General features: G+C 42.2%; 1 protein-coding gene across 5 annotated transcripts in view; it reads right to left on the reverse strand.

Annotated features, from left to right (window-relative positions):
- The window catches only part of CADM2 (cell adhesion molecule 2), a 1,574,179-nt gene that overhangs the window by 81,730 nt on the left and 1,466,563 nt on the right, over positions 1-25,886 (reverse strand). For 3 of the 5 annotated variants that reach the window (XM_033943857.1, XM_033943855.1, XM_033943856.1), the window contains one exon: positions 12,270-12,389. The exons of 1 other annotated variant lie outside the window; for it this stretch is intronic. In XM_033943857.1, the coding sequence (XP_033799748.1) occupies positions 12,270-12,389 (120 nt within the window). Of the gene's footprint in view, positions 1-10,934; positions 11,373-12,269; positions 12,390-25,886 lie in introns of those variants that run through there. One more of the 5 variants, XM_033943859.1, reaches the window with a different exon arrangement.

The raw sequence follows: 25,886 nt of genomic DNA on the forward strand, positions 1-25,886 counted from the left end.
GACCTTAGGCCCCTCCCTGGGTATCCCTGCCTCTCAGCTGCTCAGGATTCCCTTTGCCGACTTTGCGCATGTGTGAGAGTCACTCTCACACTGATCAATCGGATGAGAGAGATGGAGATTGCGACAAACCCCCACGTGAATCATTTGCATGCAATCTCTTTGGTACATTGATTACTCTTCTACAGTCAGCCAGAGAATCACCAACAGCAATCCAGTCGGTATTAGCAATTATGTTTAATGCATCTAGGCCTAACTCCCAAGTAGATTTTTCACCTTCTTTGTTTAAGGAAAAATTATTTAATGAATAAGCTCCTAACTGATTATAAATAACATTATAAATTTGTGCAATCCTAAATCTACAATTTCCTTCCAACAGAATAATCTTTTGGTTAGAGAAACAAAACAGGGACTTCAAAATATGATTTTAATATTCTTCTATCATGATATGTAACAAAACCCTATTATTTCTGTTGAGCAAGTTCAAATGGCTCATTCTCCTAATGATTGTTTTTACAGAGAACCTTTATATTCACCAGTAAGTAAGTACACCATAAAGAGCTAAATCTGTTACCTGTTAATGAGTTTGTGCTTAAAAATCTCACAGACGTGTTTAGACATTTTAGAAAACCACCCTTCTAAGCATGGCTGCTTCTTTCCCCAGCTCTAATCATTTCAGTTTTCAAGGACTTACTTGAGATCTGCTTTTGTGACCTTCACCTGCAAGCACCATGCTAAAAAGGCAAATTTGTGAAATGCTTGCATTGCAGCAAGCAGACTGCAGTGGGGATTGTACAGCACAGATGGCATTAAGAATTCTAAAAATGTTCCTGTATGCTTTATGCAAATTAAAACCAAGAGATTCCAGGTGCTATACATAGAAGAGATCATTGGGAAAAAAATGTGCAGGTTGCATGTAGATTGGATTCTGAGTGTCAGTGTCATTGTGTACAGATTATGAAGGGGCGGAAAACTGCTTACTGAAAGTCAATGAAAGACAAACTTAAAATCCTCCTGAGCTGGGCATAAAAACTTCAGCATTATGACTTATTCTGTCACTTGCTATTGGAAGAAAAAACTGGTACAGATCTTGGTTGTTCTTTTGTAAGTAACTGAACTTCAAACAAATAAAACAAAGATTTCAATTTTATGTAGTATTCAGTGGATGCTTTTCTAGTGGAAGCTCAAGGTACAATACATGTAGGTAAACAGTGTTCCCCTGGTCGTTCGTGGTCAGCGGTTTGCGGTCCCGGTCATTCGTGGTATTTTCTGACCGTAAACCACTGACAAGGAGAGGGCAGCGGGAGAGGCAGGAGAGAACAGCCGGAGCACCGCGAATTCAGGAAATCACTCGCGGTATGCTGCGACCGCCTCTTCCTGCACTAAGTCGGGCCTTATTCAATCAAGAGCTGCTTTGACACGCAGCTCCTGATTGGATAAGACCCGACTTAGTGCAGGAAGAGGCGGTCGGAGCGTACCACGAGTGATTTCCTGCACTCACGGTGCTCCGGCTGCTCTCCTGTTGCCCTTTCCCGCTGCCCTCTTAAGGCTACCCCCATGAAAAACTGTATTTGCGGTTTTTTGAGATTCGTGGGGGTTCCTGGAACGTAAACACAGCGAATATCGGGGGAGTACTGTACTACTACTTCTACTATCCATTCAGTCATGTCCAACCCTTGGATATTCATTCCCGTGTTGTTCTTGATGGTATCCAGCCAACGGGCCTTTGGTCTCCCCTGCTTCCTTTTACCACTGACTATTCTGAGTAGCACCTCCATTTCTAGAGAATTTGCCCTTATCACATGTCCAAAATAGGTCAGTTTCTGTCTGGTAATCTTGCCTTCCAGGGACAACTCTGGCTTTATATGATCAAGAACATCTTTGTTGGTGATCCTAGCTGTTCATGGGATTTGCAGTAGTCATCTCCAGTGCCATAGCATGAAGGTGTCAATTTTTCTTCTATCTGCTTTTGTGAATATCCATTTCTGCACAGACTCCAACGGATTCAGAATGCCGCGGCCAAGCTCATCTTCACTAAAAGTAAATTTGACCATGTCTTCCCGCTCCTGGCCAAGCTCCACTGGCTTCCGATAATTGCCAGGGTCCACTATAAATGCGCCTGTTTAACTTTCAAAATCCTATATGGTATCCTCCCTCCCTGTATCCCTCTTTCTTGGAATTCCTCAAACCCTAATACCACCAGATCCTCCCACAAATTAAAACTATCCTTCCCCTCGCTAAAAGGCATTTCCCACACAGGAAAGCTAGGGACCTCCCTCCACTTCAAAATCACTGAGCTCTGGAACAACCTTACCTTCACGTCTTCGGAACTTGAGCTCTCTCCAAGTTTTCTGCAAACATCTGAAAACTTGGCTTTTCTCAAAAAATGTAAGTCTCCCTCCAACTTAGGAATCAAGGAAACTCTTATATCTTGGCATCCCAAGTCTTCTAAATTTTCTTCACACTTCTACCTCTAACCCTCTGTTGTAGTTCTTTCCTATTTCTCCTACTGTAAACCGCGTCAAGCTCTACGAACGTGGAAATGATGCGGTATACAAACCTAAGGATTAGATTAGATTAGATTAGATTAATTGGAAGCTGGTCTGGCGAAACGCATCAGGACCCGCAAGCTTCCTAGACTCCTTCAGTTAAGTGCACAAATAATTATAAGAACAGTAACGCGTAGCAGTGATTATAGCAGAGTATACCAGCAGAAAAAAAAGTAGCTTCTAAGTGCATTTAGGGGCTAATCCCCGGTTGCGATTTCTCTAACTTATTGGTTCTGAGCTTTTAAAATTGCAAAGTTATACTGTGATAGTTGCATGGGCGATTCTTTTCTTATTAAACCACATGCTAATGTTGTCAGCATGTAGCCATTTAATAAAAGCATATGTGCACTTAACACCACCTATTTTGTATGTGGTAAGGGCTCATATGTTACACTAGAGGCCAAAATTGTGGAAACACTTCACATTTTTTGCTCCTGTTCCTTATTTAATCCTGCAATGTATATTTATAAACATTCTTTGATTGTTTAAAACACTTTTGGCAATATTTGTGTAGTAATTGTGTTTATTTTGCGGTTAGGAATGACTTAGTGATTTGACATCAAAAAGGTAAACAATCTGTCATGTTTATTTATTTAAAAATGCATTACTCGCAAACATCCAACAATTCTGAGTTCTTCTGATAAGTATTGCTTAGATTTTGAGTGCATACAGTACAGCAGGATGTTTGTGTGTTCTGTTTTGATTCTCTGATGTTGTCACAGCTTGTGGGGGTTGTCTAAAGGCCCGTTGTGCAACAGGGCAAAATTTGAATGGGAAGGGGTAAAACGCGGACCTCACAGACCTGACGGACCTCGCGGATCTAAACCCATACGGCCTTAAAAATCTGAGGTCCATGTCGGTCCGTGTCCGTGGCGCTTGTAGTTTCTGTCGCTGACAGATCTTGATGAGATTTTAGCGCTGACAGATCCGTCTCAGCATAGGGAGAGAAAAGTGTTAGGATCCGTCAGCGCTAAAAATCTCTTCGAGGTCTGTCAAATCCAGAGACTAGTGCTGGAGCGGCAGAGCAGAAGCCAAGAGAGCGGGGACATAGGTTTTGGACATGCGTTATGGAAAAGAAGTCTCCAAACTCCAGCACTAGTCTCTGGTTCTGACAGACCTCGAAGAGATTTTAGCGCTGACGGATCCTAACACTTTTCCCTCCCTATGCTGAGACGGATCCGTCAGCACTAAAATCTCATCAAGGTCTGTCAGCGACAGAAACTTCAAGCGCCACGGACACGGACCGACACGGATCTCAGATATTTAAGGCCGTATGAGTTTAGATCCGCGAGGTCCGTCAGGTCCGTGAGGTCCGCGTTTTACCCCTTCCCAATTTGAATTGCTATTTTTCATTAATTGCAATTTAATTGAATTACATGAATATTGTCTAAGTACACCAAAATGACAGCTGCATGCTAAATTTTGCAGAAGAGACTTGGCTAGTCGCCTATAAAGAGAGCAACAGTCACAACCTTAAGAAAAGAAGACTACAGTTACCGAGAGATGTCGGGTGTGGGGGATTGGGTGTCACGGGGTCACCGGTTGAGGGGTGTCACGGGGTTTGGGGGGCCGATTAGGGGTTCAGGGAAGGCGGTTGTGGGAGGGGGTTGTCGTGGGCAGGAGGGGATGGGCTCACTCCTGCCCGTGTCCGATCGGGGGGGGTTGGGTTCCCTCCTGCCTGTATCAGTTCGTGGGGGGTGGGGGTGGGTTGCTGGGGCAGGAGGGGTTGGGCTCCCTCCTGCCAGTATCCGATTGGTGGGGTGGGGGTTATTCAGGGCAGGAGTGGTTGGGCTCCCTCCTGCCCATATTGGTTCGGTTGGGGGTGTGTGGATCGCGGCAGGAGAGATTGGGCATCTTTCCTGCAGTGATGGCGATCTCCCCCCCCCCAAAACTGCGGCACTTCAGGGGGAGGATAGCGGCAGGGGAGATGAGCCATCTTTCCTGCCATGATCGTTGCTTGGGGGGGGGGGGGGGATTCTGTAACCGGTGTTCTTTTTGACAGACACCGGTTACAGAATCCAGCTTTTAGGCGAAAGACTGGCCCCCCTCCTTTGCCTAAAAGGTCTGGTTTTGGGCATTTGGGACTTAGGCTGTTTTTTGGTTGGTAATGTGTTGTAAGTGTAGACATACTGTAGTGGTGGTCTGGGCGTTTAAACAGCTGAACGTAGAGTTAGACCATTCAAAAAAAAAACCAACCTCATTTTGGACACTTTTTTTGAGAATGGACATTTTCCCTGCTTCTACTTTCAGCGTTTAGGGCCTAGGTCAAAAGGAGACTTAGACGTGTTTTTTTATTATGCCTCTCCACGTGTTTCCACAATTTTAGTCGCTAGTGTATTTCTACACTAACCAGTTATTGCTTGATAATGTGGCTATACTGATTAGTGCAGGATTGTCCACTCTCCACCCCAGACATGCTCCCTCAAAAAATATATATACAATATACTATATATAGTTTTAGTGCATGGTTAGATTGCACAAATTTGCCACTTACCACAGGATGCCTGAGTGCGTCCTACAGTTGATCAGAGTTTTGGGTCTACCCTGCTCATAGGTGCACTGAAATGATGATAATTGTACAAATATTCCAGATAAAATCTTGTTTTATTAAAATTCAACAGACAGTCCTGTTTCAAGGCATTCATTTGTACAATGGAGGAATATTACAAGTCAGAGAGTGTAAATGCAACTTCCCTGACATAACGCCCTCAAAATTCTGTTCTGCTAGGTTCACTTACATATACCTAATACATGACGACATTTTACTGCCTGCATCTAATTGGTCATGAATATTTGATACCATATAAGGCGCTTGTATGCATATTGGGGGAGTGTCCGTCCCCCTCACACAAGAATTCTTAAAAGTTACATTTTAATACTAGCTTATCTAATAAAGAAAAGGTACAGAAGAAACCAGGAAAAAGTATTACAATATACTTACAGAGGAAAAATTATCCATACACACAGCTTTAAATCATTTCTCTTTAAAAGTAAACTACTGCTCCCATGTGACTAAGTCATTTAAGAGCATGCACTGAAAATCCCGTGTCTCAGTGAAAAAAAAGGGGAATGGCCAATCCACTCCCACAGACCCTACATTTTCCTATATGACTCCTCCAGTACAATTGTTAGAGGTAATTATATTTCAATCTGAACCCTTGAATATGAAAGTTCCTACGTTATTAGTTCACTAAATTTAATTCATCATTTTGTATATCCAATTAGCATTTCTAACTTTACCTTGCAAAAAAGGAGAGGGAAACCCCCTCCCCTGGAATGTAATCTCTGTAGTAAGAAGAAAAGTCCATCTCTATAGCAACCAGGACAAAAGCCAAATCTTATCTCTCCTGCAGGTCTCTAGTTTTATGAAGTCCCATTGTTTCAATGTGTGTCCATTGAAACACATTGAAACAATGGGACTTCATAAAACTAAACTACAGCCTGTGTGTATCTTCTCTGGTCTTCAACAGAGCTTATATATTAATTCTAGTGATATGAGAGAAGGCCTACTCCTGTTTCCAGTGACCTCAGCACAAAAACACATATTTAGGTCAATATATTATCCCCTGTTTGTTTTATCTGGTTTGTGTTCTGGCTTCTCCAATTGTAATTTTAAATAGCCATTTAAACCCTCCTCCTTTGCCCTTGGATAGGTCCTTATCTTATAACCAAAACCCTGACTAGTAAAATCCAGAGCAATGGAAGGAAAATAATGGCTATTTTATTTTTCATGCTTGCCCATTCCACCACATAGCTGCCCATTTTTAATAGGCTGCCACTCCCAGGTTCAAAAGAGCCTCATCACAGTACACCATATTAAGCTTAGTAAAAAGGCCCCTAAGTTTGTATCTGAGGCAATGGAGGATCAGATGACTTCTCCGAGGACACAAAGATCATCAATGAGATTTGAACCCTGGTTTCTCTGGGCCACAGCCTACCAGGGTTCAAATCTCTTTAACCACTAGAAACAAATCTAAATGACTTATGTAGACTCAAGAAAAATAAAGAACATATAATGGTCAAGTTAGAGCAACGACAAAACAGCAAGAGGATGCACTGTACAACTGGATATTTAAAAGCATTTATGCAGGTAGCAGTTAGCTGGACAAATGCCCCAGCCAGTGCCAACTCCCCAGATAATAGTTTCAAGTTTCAAGTTTATTGATTTTTAATATCCCGATCATAAAACAAATATCTGACCGGTTAACAATAAAAAAAAATTTAAAATAGGAGAGTAGGAACTAGTTAATGATGTGTTAGAAAAATTAGTGAAAACATATTAGACATATATTGACAAACATGACCGTGAGGATAAATGGGAAGGAAGGAAAAAGTTACATAATATTAGAAGAAATGAGATAGAGGGAAGGGATAGGACATGAAGGATAAGGGTGCATGGTATAATAGATATGCGCTGAGATAAAGGAGAGCTTTTGAGACGAAGATAAGTAAGTAAGTAGATATAGAAAAAGATTAGGATTTGTTAAAGGCATCCTGAAATAGGAAAGTTTTAAGATTAGTTTTAAATTTGGGTAAATGAATTTCGTCCCGGAGATATTGAGGAAGAGAATTCCATAATGTAGGGGCTGTTATAGCAAAATTAGTTTTCCTTGTATAGTATGATTCTTTTAGGGATGGAATGAAAAGGAGTTTTTGGTCGGTAGATCACTGTACACTTTTCTGGAATGGAGCTGGGAAATATCTGGCTAGCTGAATACCACCTTTCTTCCTATAAAAAAGCAGCAGTTGCAGAATACCAGGATATTTAAGCACCAATATCTAGACAGCCAATGCTTCATTATGTAGGACTAGATTAAACCCTGACTGCGGAACTGAAATATTGACTGGACAGTATTCTGCACCGTCATTACTGCCTCGTGGTGGACGTTCTGAGGAAAAATAAGAGTCAAAGGTAGCGAGCACTAGAAAGTGGAGATATTTTCAGCCTCTGGCTCTCATGTAATATGCAGCTACATCAGCACTCAGATGACCCAAAGGCTGACCTCAGTGACACTATATTGAACCCGGAGCCAGATGAAGCAAGGGTGAAGAGAGACTGCTCCCATTCTAGTCAACTACATCAGAAATGATTCCCTTTGGCTAAGTACTGGGAGTGATGGGAGAGCTAGGGGTGGGGAAGGGTTGGGATTTGCACATGTGGCTTTGATTTATGGGAGGGGTTTGTCAAGTTTTTAAGACCAGGAGGATTGAATCCGGGATGGACAGAGTTGGGGGGAATAAGATTAGGGAAGCGATGGGAGCCACCGAATAAGATCGGGTTGGGGGATTAGAACTGGTCATCAGGAGGTTGTTGGGAGTGGCATTGCCATACGTATCCGCAGTGACGACAGTTAATGCACGAGCACCGTGTCACATACCCGGTGCTCTATTGGCCCAGACATGTAACATGGTGCCTGTGCGTTAACTGTCTGCCCTGCAAAGTAAATGCAGGGCATGCACTCTGTATTTACTGCACAGAATTTGCATTTACTGCTCATAAACATTTGCAAAGAGGCACCTTAGTTTTATATTTCATATAAAGATCAATTTTGTTTTCTTTTTGTAGAAACAAGGACAAGATATATGGGTGTTTTGAATGGTATACCTTACAAGCAACTTGCAAAGGGAACTTACCCTGGTACTGCATATGTTTCAGCTAGACAGACAGCTACAAATTTCAACCTTTAATTTCTGATATTTTTAGAATGATTTTCAAAACAGCTCATACAAGTGAAAAGCCTATCCATACTTTCCTTTCAAAACTGTTGCATGGATTTTGCAGCTGCATTTTGTGAGGGGAAGAAAATAAAAATTCAAATGTTCTTCTTTGAAAATTAGTGTTTACAAGACATGATGTACTAAACTTTTCATCGATGGACACAGAACAGGCATGAAAGGCTTTTATTAAAGCAGGCCCTCAGTGTCATTGCTGACATTGAATGAACTGCAAGATTCAATTCAGACCATGAAGACAGAAGCCTCTTTACTAAATTGATGCCATGTGCTATGCAAAATGTGATTTTGGGTCTGTGCTGTATATCACTGCAAAATAACTATTGCCAAAATTAAGCAAAGGCCAGTATTAGGTGTGTTTATGGTCTCCCAACTTACCTGTCCAAGAAAGCAACATAAACCTATAAGAACATAAGAATTACCACTGCTGGGTCAGACCAGTGGTCCATTGTGCCCAGCAGTCTGGTCACGCAGAGGCCCTTTGGTCAAAGACCAGCGCCTTAACTGAGACTAGCCCTACCAGCATACGTCCTTGTCCAGCAGGAACTTGTCTAACTTTGTCTTGAATCCCTGGAGGGTGTTTTCCCCTATGACAGACTTCGGAAGAGCGTTCCAGTTTTCTACCACTCTCTGGGTGAAGAAGAACTTCCTTCTATTTGTACGGAATCTATCCCCTTTCAACTTTAAAGAGTGCCCTCTCGTTCTCCCTACCTTGGAGAGGGTAAACAACCTGTCATTATCTACTAAGTCTTTTCTCTTCAGTACCTTGAATGTTTCGATCATGTCCCCTTTCAATCTCCTCTGTTTGAGAGAGAAGAGGCCCAATTTCTCTAATCTTTCGCAGTACGGCAGCTCCTCCAACTCCTTAACCATTTTAGTCGCTCTTTTCTGGACCCTTTCGAGTCATATCATGTCCTTCTTCATGTACGGTGACCAGTGCTGTACGCAGTACTCCAGGTGAGGGCCCGGTACAGTGGCATGATAACCTTCTCCGATCTGTTCGTGATTCCCTTCTTTATCATTCCTAGCATTCTGTTCGCCCTTTTTGCCGCCACACATTGCGTGGACGGCTTCATCAACTTGTCGATCAGAACTCCCAACTCCCTTTCCTGGGAGGTCTCTCCACGTACCGCCCCGGACATCCTGTATTCGTGCATGAGATTTTTGTTACTGACATGCATCATTTTACACTTATCCACTTATAGTGAGTGACGGCTGATAGCTTAAAGTTTAAACAAACATTTGTTTGGTAATTTCTACCTCAGTGGAATAGCAAATTTATTAAAACTTCATTAGAAGCCCAATAGGATACATTGTTTGCTACTGTAGCTTGAAAATGCCAAACAGTGTAAATATACACAAAATCCCCACTTAGGAGACATGTTTATTTGTTTATATTTATTTTAATAACTGGCAAATAAAATAATTGTATAAAAAACAAAAAACTTTAGAATTTTGCTTACCGTAAGTTATTTTCCCTTCAGAATTCTATAGCTGCTACTTAATGGAAGTTCTCAAAATACCTAAGGATGCTATTCTCTTCCTCTAAAATCTATTTACCAGGTCTCAGGATCAGGTTTTCAAATTAAGTGCACATGCCATCTAATAAAACCTCCAAGGGGATCTTCGACAAAATAGAGCAGGCTGAAGATATTAGGAAAAACTATCACTTGTAAGTTTTTATCCTTGAGCTGGACAAAAATTGCATGAAAAATTGTTTTCAAGAAAAGACTCTCTACTTAGATCAAAATAAAGATATTATATATATTTTTTCCAATTTCTAATGTAGCATGCAAGTTACGGTTCTGAGAAACACTTTGGGAACCTCTAGAATTGTCTGTATTTAAGGGTTCAGTGGGGCATAAATAGAGATCACACAACTTGGTGTGGAGGAACCAGGAACAGGAAAAAATGTATAGAGGTAATATATAATGAATAACATTTTACATTTATAATGTTTTTATATAATGTGTTCAGTAATTCAAAAGCGCATTAGATCAGTATGTACACTCATGTAGACTGAAATTCATTCATATATTACTTTCTATTAAGACTACAAAAAGTAAAAAAATCAAAATCAAAGGTGTCTTATCTGAGTGTTGGTCAGAAATATTTTCTGCTAAAAAGCACTGCGTGGAAAAAGAAAGATAGTGCCCACCTCAGTTAAATATAGCTCAATCCTTTATTTAGAGATTAAAATATTCATGTTGTCATTATACAACAATATTACCCCTAAATATTTTTTTCAGTTTTGTAGTTACCATATTTTTCGGACCATAAGACACACCCACCTGTAGAGGAGAAAAAAACCAAGAAAAAAAATTTTTGGTTCAGAATTTTTTTCTTTATGGTTTTTCCTCCTCTACAGGTAGGTGCATCTGGTGGTCTGGTGTGTCTGGTGCTAGGAAGTCCACAGCCCAAAGCCGACTGCAGCCATCCGAAGCCTCCCGAAACCCCACCCCCGGTACCTTTTTTTAGTGGCGGTGGTCCAGCACGGTCTCCTGGACGGCTGCCTTTGTCTTAGAAGAGCGACACACAACGCAGGAGCATGACCTTTGTACTTCCTGCCTGGTCCCAGACAGGAAGTGCAAAGATTGTGCTCCTGCACTGTGTGTCACTCTAAGACAAAGGCAGCTGTCCAGGAGACTGCCCTGGACTACCACCACAAAAAAAGGTACCGGGGGGAGGGGAGGTGATGGTAGCGCAGTATATTTGGTCCCCCTTTTTGGGGGTGGAAAAAATGCATCTTATGGTCTGAAAAATACGGTATATTTTATCGGTGTGATCATTATTTTTGTATATATGTCTTTCCCCTTATATATCATTGAATTGTTGGAACCGGGAACTGTAGAAAGATGCCGAAGACAACAGAAGACATCCCACTAGACAGGTAAGACTGGGGGGTGGGATGGGACCTTTGGATCAAAGAGGGAGATTCAAGAAACACAATGTGATATTGGAAGGCTTTTGGGGGAGTTGAAAGAGGAGGAGGTAGCTTCTAGTTTTACATGCTGTCCCCTTGAAGAAGTGGTCTGATGCTCCTAGCCAAGAACAATAATTCATCTTTCAACAACCAGATACCTTCAGCACATCCTGCAATTACAAATTTTTCAGCTAGATTAAACATGGAGTGAAAAAAAAAATACTTTTTTCTAATTTGTATTAAACCTGTTAGATTCATGGAGTATCTATTAGCTCTAGTTCAATTTGAGGATGTAAATAACTGCACCCTATAAACTTATTACCATTCAAAACTGCATCTACCATGCTACAGAGCACAATCTCATAAACAGCCATTTAAAATACAGCATTATACTGCAAGACAGTGAAAATGAAAACTAATTTCCAAACTTCTATTGTAATGGAAAAATACCACGAACATTGTTTTTGCCCTCTCCTTTCTCTGAAAGCCAGAAAAGGAACCAAAATTAGTAAATTGATTTTCTACCCAAGATGTATATCTCTAAATTGCTGAGAGTATGAGCAATAACAGGTATCCACAAAAGTCTCTCTATACAGATGCAACTTATCACTGTTTTCCCTATTGCAATTAAAAAAAAAAAAAAAAACCCAGGCCACGAGGTTCTGAATTAAATAACATTCCTCTTTTACTATGCAGCAGCATTTGGTCTAAGGCGATTTTTCCAAGAACCTGTTTTGTGTACTCAAAGTTCTGCCAGCCACCACAATTCAGATAATAAATATGCATCTGATAATCTATGCATATTTTCACATTAGACAACCTGCTGGAATGGCACATTAAAGGCAGTAATGTGCACCTCCATCTCAGTTCACCATATTGTAGGTGAGATAAGTAAATCAGAATGCCCAGCTAAACATTCTGCAACATTGTCAATGTTAACCATATAATTCATTTTCGCCCGTATGGATTTACACAAATTACATACTAGCAACCATTTTTGTATTTTTACATACTCTCCCTTTTAGAAACCTACAATTTCATGTGATTAAAAAAAAAACATACTGCACCTGGGGCGTTGATGGTTGCTGCAGATGTAGTGGTGAAGGTTGTTATGGTAGCAGAGGATGTGACTGTTGCAGAGGTAAAGGAGGGGATGGTAGTGGTTGGAAACAAAGTGTTGGAAATATCTGGTGAACAGGAAAGAAATAAAAATAAACATAAAACACGGGACCAAAGGTCATGCACAGACAAAAAATAAATATATAATTAATGGGTTTGCTTGGTAAATGCAGCAACAAAATATTTTGAAAATTAAAACATGATTTAAAGAAATGATGCTTTAGGATAACTTGCAATTCTTGACATTTGAGCACTCTCTCTTTATTTCCATACTTAGTCATCAGGGAAGTTCCTGACACTTCAATAGGCTTAAATTTTAAAACATGTCAAACAACAAAAGTAAGGTCCCCCCAGAAACGGAAGTCAAGAAATCCAAAAGATTTTTATTCCAAATGGTCAACTCATATAGTCATATGTAATCACTAAGGGCTCCTTTTACGAAGGTGCGCTAGCGTTTTCAGCGTGTGCTAGCCAAAAAACTACCGCCTGCTCAAGAGGAAGCGGTAGCGGCTAGCGCGTGCGGCATTTTAGCATGCGCTATTCCGCACATTAAGGCCCTAACGCGCCTTCGTAAAAAGAACCCTAAGTCAATCACTTGTATTCTTGATAAACGTCCAATAAAGACAAAACTTGTTTGGTACAACCCATTTATCGAGAATGCAAGGGACTGACTGCAATAATACATATGACTATGGGGCTCATTTTTTAAAAGGAAAAACATCCAAAATGTGGCATACAGGGGCAGATGGACATGTTTCTCGCTAAACCCTTTCAATTCGCTATTTTGGAACCCATTTTCTAGATGGGGTGTGTCTAAATCTCAAGGGGGCATGTTAGAGGCATTGTCTGGGTGGGATTAAGATGGGCTATGATTTGGATGTTCTTCTGCAATAATCAAACATTATAGAATATGTCCAGGGCACAATTTGGACATTTTGATGCTAGACCTGTTTTAACAACAAATAAGTGCCCAGAAGGTGCCCCAAATGACCAGATGACAACTGGAGGGATGTAAGCATGACCCCCTACACTTCTCCAATGGTTGATGACCCCTCCCCCCCTCAAAGATGTGAATGAAACAGTAGATACCTGTCTGATTGATGACTTCAGATGTTTAGAGCACCAAACAAGTTCCTGGACTAGCCTAGTGGGTGGTGTAGTCAACCATAGAGATGGAGACTCCGGCTCATACCCCGATTTAACTACCGTATTTTCGCGGATATAACGCGCACCTGTGTAAAACGCGCACAGGGGTATAGCGCGCAGAAATCACGATGATATGTACCAAAACTTTTCTATACCGCGCTCAGGCATATAACGCGCATGATGCCCGATGCTCCTTTCGCCCGCCCTGACTTTCCGTGCGCTGTCCCGACTCTCCGTTCACCCCCCCTGACTTCCGTGCACTGTCCCCCCTTGAAGTCCTGTCCCCCCTTGAAGGTCTGTCCCCATCCTGAAAGCCTGATGCCCCCCCCCGACGTCCGATACATCCCCCCCCCCCGGCAGGACCACTCGCACCCTCACCCCGAAGGACCGCCGAATCCCCAACAATATCGGGCCAGGAGGGAGCCCAAACCCTCCTGGCCACGGCGACCCCCTAACCCCACCCCGCACTACATTACGGGCAGGAGGGATCCCAGGCCCTCCTGCCCTCGACGCAAACCCCCCTCCCCCCCCAACGACCGCCCCCCCCCAAGAACCTCCGCCCGTCCCCCAGCCGACCCGCGACCCCCCTGGCCGACCCCCACGACCCCCCCACCCCCCTTACCTTTGGAAGTTGGCCGGACAGACGGGAGCCAAACCCGCCTGTCCGGCAGGCAGCCAACGGAGGAATGAGGCCGGATTGGCCCATCCGTCCTAAAGCTCCGCCTACTGGTGGGGCCTAAGGCGCGTGGGCCAATCAGAATAGGCCCTGGAGCCTTAGGTCCCACCTGGGGGCGCGGCCTGAGGCACATGGGCCAAACCCGACCATGTGTCTCAGGCCGCACCCCCAGGTGGGACCTAAGGCTCCAGGGCCTATTCTGATTGGCCCACGCGCCTTAGGCCCCACCAGTAGGCGGAGCTTTAGGACGGATGGACCAATCCGGCCTCATTCCTTCGTTGGCTGCCTGCCGGACAGGCGGGTTTGGCTCCCGTCTGTCCGGCCAACTTCCAAAGGTACGGGGAAGGGGGGTGGGGGGGTCGTGGGGGTCGGCCAGGGGGGTCGCGGGTCGGCTGGGGGGGCGGTCGGAGGTTCTTGGGGGGGGCGGTCGTTGGAGGGAGGAGGGTTTGCGTCGAGGGCAGGAGGGCCTGGGATCCCTCCTGCCCGTAATGTAGTGCGGTGTGGGGGTAGGGGGTCGCCGTGGCCAGGAGGGTTTGGGCTCCCTCCTGGCCCGATATTGTCGGGAAGTCGGCGGTCCTTCGGGGGGGGGGGGATGTATCGGACGTCGGGGAGTCGGCCGGGCAAGAGGGCTTGGGCTCCCTCTTGCTCCGATCGTGGATGCGGGTGCGGGTGGGAGCGCGTGCGAGCGGTCGTTCGGGGTGGGGGTGCGAGCGGTCCTGCTGGGGGGGGTGAATCGGGCGTCGGGCGGGGTGGGAACTATGTTTAAAAACTTTTCTATACCGCGCTCAGGCATATAACGCGCGAGGGGTATGCACGGTAGGTAAAATCGCGTATAACGCGCGCGTTATATCCGCGAAAATACGGTACTACACTTATGGTGGAATATATGAGCCTTCCAAAGCCCATCCTAATCCAACTTTACCTACATATAGGTGATACCGACTACTGGTGTGGTGTACAGTTAGGTTCAGTAGGACTTGGGTGGGGTTTGGCAAACTCACCACACAATATAAGGGGTTATGGTGAGATGTATATCTGGGACTGTGAAGTTCACTGCAGTGCTCCTAAGGTTCCCCCACTGCTCTGCTGGGATGCTTGTGTGGCCAGTCTAACAAAAATGCAGGCTTCTCCTACATCCCAATGGCTTGTTTTATGCGATTTTCTCCTGAACATTTTATTTTCAAAAATGGTTCAGAGAGATAGATGCACCAAGGACAAAGATATCTGCGAAATGGCCATTATCAAAACAAAAGATGATTGTTTTCTTGTTTTGAAAATGGTTGTGTTCACTATTTGATTTTTGTGCTTGTTCCACAAAACATTCACACTTAGATTTAGATGTCATATCCAAAAATGCCCTTCCATGTGTGTTGACCATTTGAAATAAAAATCTTTTGGATTTCTTGACTTCCGTTTCTGGGGGGACCTTACTTTTGTTGTTTGACTTTTTGACACCTGTAAGAACCACTTTTCATCTTTATTTGGTTTAATTTTGACATGGCCAGTTGCATGCTCTGTAGATCTAGAGAGTGGAAAGTAAATTGACAAGAATCCAGTTTCTATGCATACCATTTAAATGTTTCACAGTGAAAACCAGCGGTGGAAGAATGAGCATGCCATGGGAAGGTGGGAGACAAACAAGAAAATAATGACATGCTAACACAAAGCAACCACATGTTAAAGAGAAATGTTTCACCTGTGAAAGGCCTCATTGGGGAGAACCAATAGAAAAGAAAAAATGCAAATAATGTCTGACCATAAAGAAGCTTCAGGAACTCAAATTACTTTTTTTTAGAAGTAGCAGAACACTGTTAGAAAGAGTCAAACAAACTAATGTCTGGACCCACTCCTAAATTCTCTTATTGGCGATGCTATATTGGGCAAAATATCAGTAGTGCCATGGCCTCAGTGGCCCACCCATTTCTTTGCCAATGCTTTCTTTCATATATGTGTTAAGAACAGGTCTGATATTCAGTTGGCAGAGACCAGCATTTTGTTGACGACTTCCAGCATTAAATCTAGGAATTCAATGCCGGATGACATCTGGGCACCAACACTGAATTTCCGGGTTAACGGAGACAGCTAACACACAGACAGTTAAGTTCACTATTCAGCATATGTTTACCGCATCAAAAAATGACATTCCACGGGGTACGCTGAAGCATCCCAGGGTAATTTTGCCATCTGCGCACATTACCCACTTTTTAAAATTTTTTAGTGCAGGGTCATGTTTGGAGTATCAACTGGATATGTTCTGCATTCAAACCAGTTAGTGCAGGTTTAGTGCATAAGTTCCTACTACCAACATTGTAGGGTCTCACATGCTAATGGTCATGCACTAAAGTGAACATTAAAGTGTGATCCAAAGAAAGAAATTAACCTACTCTATTAGAGAGGGGTCATAACTTGTAAACTGGAAAAAAGAGACCTGCTCTTGATTCCTAGAACTATATTGAACCTACGGGCTTTCAAGTTTGTACTGCTCAATTGATAAGTGAACTAATAAGTTCATATGATGTTTGTGGGTGATCCGGCAATACACTTTAGGGTGCAATAATAATAATAATAACTTTATTCTTTTATACCGCCATAATCAAAAGTTCTAGGCGGTTTACACTAAAAAGAGCTGAACAATCAGCGAAATATAATAATACAGTAAAAAATACAAATAGTTGTAAAATAGAATTTCAATAATAAAACTCTCATTAAATAATAAACTTATCAAAGTGATCTTAATTAATTTCCAAAAACAGCAATAGGATAACATAGCTTGCTGAATACATTTACCTAACCAAGATTGTTGCCTACCAGCTTGAAATGCTGGGGTCCTATCTAAGATAAGCCTTGGTGAACTTGTGACTTCTGTCAAAAAAAGTTCCCATGAACTGACTAGCCATCCTCAGCTATACACTAAACAAGTAGAACTTATTAGTTCACTTAACTTCAATTAAGCAGTGCAAACTTGAAAGCCCGTAGGTTCAATATAGTTCTAAGAATCGAGAGCAGGTCTCTTTTTTTCCAGTCCAACATTAAAATGTGACCATTAAAGTGTGAGTGGTAAAAATGGCCTTAACACAAATAAATCACCTATGTAACAGTGTGCTAAGACTACTTTTTCCACTGTTTGATAATAAGACCCCTTAGTGAGCAAGTAAATATTTTACTAGTCAAGTAAAATAATATTTCAATATTCTGATTTAAAAATAATGGCCTTTATTTTGTGTTACTGGGAACTGAGGGCCAGATTGCTTAAATGGTGTTGTTATCAGCGGCCATGTAAAAAATGGCTTCCGAACGTGTATCAATCACACAATGGTACCATTTATAGAATCATAGCTTTTGTCAGAGGTAGGTGCTGGAAATATAGGCCATGGTTTTAAAGACCTATATTTCTAGCGCCTACCTTTGACAAGAATTGCATCTATGGAGGTGCCTTAGAACACCTATGGTCATTTCCAGTGTTAACCATTCCTACTTTGTCCTTAGGCATTCTAAGGCACCTCTGTAAATGCGATGAAGGCACCTTTTTTTAATGATGTTTAAAATATTTTTTCAATGGCTTTTACCAATTAAGTTAGGCGCCTAACTTAAGGCACTGTTTACAGAATATGGGCCTGAATGCTATAGAATTCTGATCATTTGATTACCATAAGTGCCAAATATTGCATGGAGAACAGCTGACATCAATACTCAGATTATTTTTATTAAAATTAATTAAAAGCATTTATAGCCTGCTACATCTTCTGTACTGAATGGATTAAAAGTTGCACATTTAACTAAAACCAATATAAACAACTCATCAATATAACAAAGGAGCCAACAAAACTTAATTCCCCATATCATGCCAATATCCTCTCACATTCCATGAGGACAACTTTTCCTGCATATATGTTCAGTGTTGTTTCATGTTTGGATATTTGAGTTACGTGGAATGAACTGGGACCCTGAATTTCTGTGCTTCTCAGTGATAAGCTTGTTTAAGCACGTGTGCTGTTTTTAGCCTTTGAAGCTTGTTGTGCTGCCTGCCTCTAGGCATGTTGGGAAGAGCAGAATTCCCCCCTCCTCTTAGAAGAAAGCCGAAGAACATGACAACTGCCTGCTAGAGCAGGCCCTTAGTTTATTCCAATGCAGTAGAGTAGTGAGGGTGAGAGGCGCCCCTCCCCTGCCCTCGTCTCTACCCCCCCTCCCTGCTCATTCCCTGATCCCCCCTGCCCACGCACCCCATTTCCCTTCCCCTATACCTCTAGGTGTTCACTGCCACGAGCAACAAAAACTTGACCAACAGGGAACTAAGGTATGGTAGCAAACTACTCAAAATCTCCGAGCCCGGGTTGTGTGGCCTTTCAATACTGCTTTTTAGTGCACTTCTCTTGCACTACCTTCCAGCGTGTCCTACCACCATGACATCATCTTGGATCCTCTTTCCAAGAAATCCGTTTGTCTATTTGACATCAAGCATTAAATGTAATTTTGGAGTAAGGATTAGAAGGCTTTCTCATTAATAGAAAACAGCCTCAGTACAGTCACTGATTTATCTCCCTAGAAACACAATTGGTTTGAAGAACCAGAAAAGTGAAAACACTTTGGTCCAGATTCTATAAACAGCGGCTGAAGTTAGGAGCCTAGATCGGTGCACCTAGCTGATCTAGGCACCTAACTTAATTATTCAATTGAGCTTAAATCACACCATTAACTGAAAAGCAGCATTAAAAACAAAAAAATAATTTAAAAAAATTAATTAGCTGGTAGGTGCCTACCACTTTGAGAAAGTAGGTATGGTTAAGGGCGTGGTTTGGGTATGGTTTTACTTAGGCATACTTATTTAGGTCAAGAAAACCCTGGTATAAATGGGAGTGCACCTAAGCTTTCAATGCTTACCTCTGCGTAAGACTGCTCAGGCACCACTAGGCGTGATTCTATAAACAGCGCCTAGTGGATGATTGACAATTGCGCTCAATGGCAGGTGCCAATTATAGAATCCGGTCCTTCCTGCCTAGATACATACAGTTCATAAAAAAGTGCTAGAATTTTACCAAGCTTAAGATTGCCTTTTTATGAAAGAAGATGAGTCCTAACAGTATTGATAACCTCCAACTCTGCCTCTTTGACATGAAAACCTGGATGTCAAACAACAAACTGCAGTTGAATGCCTCCAAAACCGAACTCTTATGGATTAGGAACAAAAGTTCCAAATACATAAGAACATAAGAAGTTGCCTCCGCTGAGGCAGACCATAGGTCCATCCTGCTCAGCGGTCCGCACCCGCGGCGGCCCATCAGGCCCATTGCCTGAGCAATGGTCTATACCTATCTATACCCCCCAATCCCTTTTTCTTCTAGGAATCTATCCAAACCTTCTTTGAAACCATTTAATGTTTTCTTGTCTACAACAGCCTCTGGAAGCGCGTTCCATGTATCCACCACCCTCTGAGTGAAAAAGAACTTCCTAGCGTTTGTTCTAAACCTGTCCCCTTTCAATTTCTCCGAGTGCCCCCTTGTACTTGTGGCGCCCCTTAATTTGAAAAATCTGCCCCTGTCTATTTTTTCTATGCCTTTCAGGATCTTGAAGGTTTCTATCATGTCTCCTCTAAGTCTTCGAGACATGATAGAAACCTTCAAGATCCTGAAGGACACATGCCCAACTCTATCATGGGACTTCCACCTCACTAACAGCAGCAGATCAGGTACACAGCCTAGGAGTAACATTAGACGGCCACCTGTCCCTGTCCACCCACATATCTCAAATAGCCTCCACCTCCTTCTACTACCTCCGCCAACTGAGAAGAATCAAACCTTACATCTCCAAACCTGACCTAACCCAACTCCTCTACGCCTATGTTCTCTCCAGGATGGATTACTGTAACTCCCTATTTAATGGAATGGCCAAAAAAGATCTCAAACGTCTCCAGCATGTACAAAATGCAGCAATCCGCCTCCTATACAACCTCAACTACCATGACCCTATCTCCCCAGTGTTCGAATCACGTCGGGGTCACCACTGAAAAGCCGCCTGTTTACCGCCTTTCAATACCACTGGCTTCATGGAAACTCAATATGCTGTTATAATTAATATATATTTATTTTATTAACAATCAATAACAGGTTACAAGAACAAATCTTTACAGCATATGGAGCTGACAGATAGTATGCCTCAAGCGCTTGAGTATACCTGGATGTCTGTCCTGCTTTCACAATCACAAAGACTGTCTCTTATACAATTCTTGATAGCTTGAGACCACGTTGGCACATATCATATTGTTAGTTTTTATTGGTCACTTACAAACGTCATTACATTTATCAGTTTATTAATTGGTTCATAATATCTGTGTCATACCATACACGTGTCCTGCTTACCAGAAAATCTATCTTTTCCCGCATATGCCGTTTTAATTTATCATGTCAGCAATTTCAAGCCATCGGCCAGTAAAAGCCTGCCCATCACAGGATATTCTTGCACAATAATGTATTTTTATATTCTTGGTTAAGACATGTTCTCATCCATCTTAGATCACTTCCCTGGCATTACTGCAGATGTGACACCAGTTGCCATGTAAAAGAATAAGTTTCGTTTCACTCGCTCATTTTTCACTTGGCTTGCTGATTTCAGCAAGCATAGATTGGACAAAAGCTTGACAGTTTTAGTCAGAGCATTCTCAGCCATCTTAGGCCTTTAGTTGTGTTTATTGGCCTAATATGTTAGAGGATTTTTCAGGGAAGGCTCTTCACCTGTCACCTGTATAGGACTCTCTCTCTCTCTCTCTATCCCTTCTCACCAGCCCTCTGCGCAGAGCACTGGCTCCCGATCAGCCAACGCTGTGCTTTCAAGGCCCTGGTGATAGCACATAAAAGATTCTACACCACTACCCCAGCATACATAGGATCCAAGCTAACCCTATATACCCCCACCTGTCTCTGAAACGGAGAAACGCCTATGCAACCACCTAGGAAGGTCTCTTCTGTCAGAAACCGCCCACAAATGCTCCTACAGCCACTTCATCCCCCATCTCTGGAACCAACTTCCCCCCCCCCAAATTCTAACTGCAAACTACCCCTTGAACCCCTTATATTCCCCCTCCTTTCTGCACTCTCCTGTACTTAAGTTGCTGTATAGTCTTATACTGTCAAAAATATTTTCCATTGTGAATGTTGGCTTGTAACCCGTTCTGAGCTACTGGGAGGACGGGATAGAAATCAAAATAAATAAATAACATTTGGAGAGAATAATGCGAGTTATAGGATATTCTGACGCTTCCCTTTTTTTTTAATGAACTGCTGACTATGAAGCAAGCAAAATAGGTAAACATCAACAGAGGAGATTAAAACTCCCTAACAGTGACTGTCTGATTTGAAGAAAGCCTGGGATAGACATGTGGGATCTCTTAGAGAGAGAGAGGAAGAGATAATGGTTACTGCGGATGGGCAGACTGGATGGGCCATTTTTAGCATTTATCTGCCATCATATCTCTATGTTTCTATAACTACAAAGCTCTATGATATAACAATGAAGTTGTAAAGAGCTTTAGCCAATAGGGAGAGGAGAAGATAGTGGATGCTGTGGATCAACAGACTGGATGGGCCATTTGGCCTTTATCTGCCATCATGTTTCTATGTAACAGTTACTGAGCTTTATGGAGATTTCTGAACTGATTTGGGGCAATTGTTGAAAAGAATATCATTTGAGTAAGGCTGGTCGTAGTCAGTCTAGCTTGTGAGTTAATTCGGTCTCCAAAGCACAAAAGGGTTTTTGGCAGCTTTTATTGACTGAGGTAGCAGTCACCAAGAAACCAACACTGATGCATTACAAGGAACTCATTAGTATTAAAATGTGCATTCCATGTAATGCACAGCAAGGATGTCCATCTTTAAAGAACATAAGAATAGCCTTACTGGATCAGACTAATGGTCCATCTAGCCCAGTATCCCGTATTCACGAAGACCAATCCAAGTCACAAGTACCTGTGCAAACTTTTCTGGAAGGTTGAATCTGTCGGTAGCACAAAGGTAGGAACATTTTACTTGAATTTGAAACATTTCATTGAATTTTTAAGTCAGTGGCCATGTGTACTTGTATACATGTGTGTGTCCCGCACCTAACAGCTGTGTCTACAATCACCAAACACACACACACAAAAAATAAATCTCCTCCCAAACTCACCATAGCAAAATGGCTTCAGCTGCAGGTTTTTGCCTTGACTGCTGCTTGTTTGGAGCTCCGGTGATTGTGGCTCTGCATGCTACCGGACCTGTGCATAAGAGCTGTGTATACTGCTCATCTCTTGTGTGCATGTGCAGGGTGTGCTCCTCCCCCTTTTACCACCTATCCTCAACACAAGCAGTATGCATATAATTTGCATGCCATTTATGTTGAGCATTGCCCGATAAAAATAAATTGCTCTGTAAACTGGCATTTTGCACTGGTTTACAGAGTTTTGTGCATCTGCCCCTTTAAGTCAAAAAGGATCTAGAAGAACATCAGAAAATCATTCTTAATCTATCAAGTGGGAAAAGCACATATAAGATGGCTCATGAATTTCTTTCCAACTCTCTAATATGTGTATGTGTACACCTATATTGTCTCTGCATGTCTCTTTGACCAGGAGAGAAGAGGGGAGGGATGGTTTGAATGTAGTGGTGATTTAGAAGGAATAATAAAATAAGATCAAGTACTGTATAATAATACAGAGTTGAGATGAAGTATAGTATCTAGAGCAGTGGGTTGAGAACCAGGAAAGCCTGGTCCAAATGACCCTGATACTTCCTGGAACAGATTTCGTACAAACGTAAGGAAGTTCTTCTTCACCCAGAGAGTGGTAGAAAACTGGAATGCTCTTCCAGAGTTTGTCATAGGGGAACACACCCCTCCAGGGATTCAAGACAAAGTTAGACAAGTTCCTGCTGAACAAGGACGTACGCTAGTAGGGCTAGTGTCAGTTAGGGCACTGGTCTTTGACCAGAGGGCTGCTGCATGAGCGGACTGCTGGGCATGATGGCCCACTGGTCTGACCCAGCAGCGGCAATTCTTATGTTCTTAGGTTCTTTGCGCAAGTTACTTAAACATCCACTGCCTCAGGTGCAAGCCTAGATAGAAAGACCTCTGGGGACAGAGGAAGACCTTTTGTACCTGAATGTAAGTAAGTCATCTTGAGCAACCACTGAATAGTTATGAGCTAAATCCAAATCAACCCATTAGGAGCCACTGTAAACAGATTTCAAGGGATGGATTTTATAGTTGTTGAAGACTTGTTTTTTTTGACAAAGCTCAAAAAAATGTTAAGAAGAACAGACCCAAGAAACGAACCTTGAGGCACACCACTGGTATCCCTTTCCTCAGGGCCATTTTCATTGACTACTACCCTCTCTCACCTTCCACTCAACCAGTTCCTGACCCAGTCTATTACTTGGGGCCCATCCTGAGGATACTCAGTTTATTTATTAGATTCCTGTGTGTAACATTATCAAAGGCTTTGCTAAAATCTAAATACACCACATCTAGCGCAATCTGTCTATCCAATTCTCTGGTCACCCAGTCAAAGAACTTGATCAGACTTGTCTGACGAGACCTGCTTCTAGTGAATCCATGGTGCCTGGGATCTGGTAATCCGCTGGATTACAGAAACTTCACTATTTTCTGTTTTAAAAGCGCTTTCATTTACTTACAGGCCTGTAGTTTCCTATTTCTTTCTTATTTCCACTTTTGTGAAGAGGGACCACATCCACTTTTCTTCAGTTCTCTGGTACCACTCCTATGAGCGTCGGAGCAGAGTCAGAGCATTTAGTAACCTGAGCCACGGGCCACGGTAGAAACCTGTACCGTGGCTAAGTAAGAATGGGGGTGGGGGGTATCGACAAGAGGGGGGAGCTATTTTAGATTTGATCCTTAGTGGAATTCAAGGCATAGTACAGGAGTTAACTGTGTTGGGTCCGCTGGGAAACAGTGATTATAACGTGATCAAATTTGAGCTGATACCGGGAGTGATGTCGCAAAAGAAATCTACTGTAGAGGAGTTTAATTTTCGAAAGGGCCACTATGATAAAATGAAGAAAGTGGTTAAAATGAAGCTAAAAGGATCAGTTGTAAAGGTTAGGATTGTAAACCAGGCGTGGATGTTAACCCTGTGCTAGGCGCATAGTAGCTTAGTGCAAGGGCCCCTTTTTGAAGTGGTAATGAGATACCAGAAAACGTGTTGACTATACAGATAAAGATATCCAGAAAGTTATCTCCAGATCTCAATAGCAGTGGCAGAGTACTGGTCCCTAAGCTTCTGAAAAATTATCAAGGTTATCAGTTACTTGGAAAACTGTAACACGGCTGAAACCTGAATGTCACTGTAATTAAGTGCATCTGACTTGAACAGATTAAAAGTGAAAGAACACATTACAATATACTTCATTACAATTGATTTCTATGGTGCCATCATATACCACAAAACTCTCTTAAATGGATATCTGACAGAAGAATGACACTACATTAAGAATCCTCTTTGCCAAGGGAAATGATGTACCTAAAAAAAAAAAAGAAAGAAAGAATTTCACAACAGAACAGTCTTACATATGCCATGAGCATATATGTTAAAGGGAAATAATGCTTGTGGACCAGTTCTAACACTTTTAATGCCCACTGTTACAGAGAATGACAAGTCTTTGTGTGTTTCTCTTTTGTGCCTATTTCTTTAAAATTCAATCATATAATGGAATCTATCCCTTAAAACTATTTGCATAAATAACAATGTTTTCCCACAGAGAGGAGTTACAGAAATAATTATGCTCTGAAGTTTTCCTACCTGTAATTGTGGAATAGCTACAGAGGGGTGGGAAGGGGAGGAAAGGAGCTTAACAGCTCCAGTTATCAACATGCTAATGCTGTTAATACAGCTTATTAGTAATCCAATCCCATTTTGAGACCCCAGGTAAAGCAAAGCGCAATAATAGCATTAATGCATGCTAATACAGCAGCACATATTATCACCTCTGTCTGTGGAGGGACTCACATGGGTGAACATTGGCCTTGGGAGGCGATGGAAGCTGATCTCACCAGTTCCTCTCCTTTCCTTCTGAACTTTACTAGAACTCTCCATATCAAAGGTATTAAAGGGGCTCCCTGGGTCCCGAGGACCCCAATCCTCCCATATGATACTACTACTACTACTATTATTAATTATTTCTATATTGCTACCAGGTGCACGCAGCACTGCACAGAGTCACAAAGAATAAGAAAACAGTCCCTGCTCGAAAGAGCTTACAATCTAAACAGACAATTAGGTACAAACACATATGCCAGTTATTTTGAAAAGTATGCATTGTAATATGATATCAAAGGAAGCACTCCACTTAGAAGAAGAGGCAATTGCTACTAAAGGAGAATTATTTTAACTATAGCAAAGCCTGAAGGGAATAACTGTTTTCTTCTGCAAAGCCACATTTCTAGTCTTGAATAGAACACAGGATCCGAGCTTAGGAACAGTCTTTTATGTATACATTCATTACCACCATAGATTTGATAAGTAGCAGTAATCTTTGGAAAGTTCTATCTGTGGACTTTAATAAAGAAAAAGTTGGTCAAAATTAGTGTTTAAAATGAATTAGCTGAAGTGAGAGGCTGGGAACTCTCAAGAGAAACATCGCCACCTAGCTCACAGTATGACAGGAAGTCCCAGTCTGCATTATGCTGAGTACCGTGTGTTTGGAAATGAAGAGAAAGGTTCTGGGTCAAAACAAGAAAAACAAAAAAGGAATCCAGTATGCTC

This window comes from Geotrypetes seraphini, chromosome 4 (assembly GCF_902459505.1).
Source record: "Geotrypetes seraphini chromosome 4, aGeoSer1.1, whole genome shotgun sequence".
In the NCBI taxonomy this organism is placed as follows: Eukaryota; Metazoa; Chordata; class Amphibia; order Gymnophiona; family Dermophiidae; genus Geotrypetes; species Geotrypetes seraphini.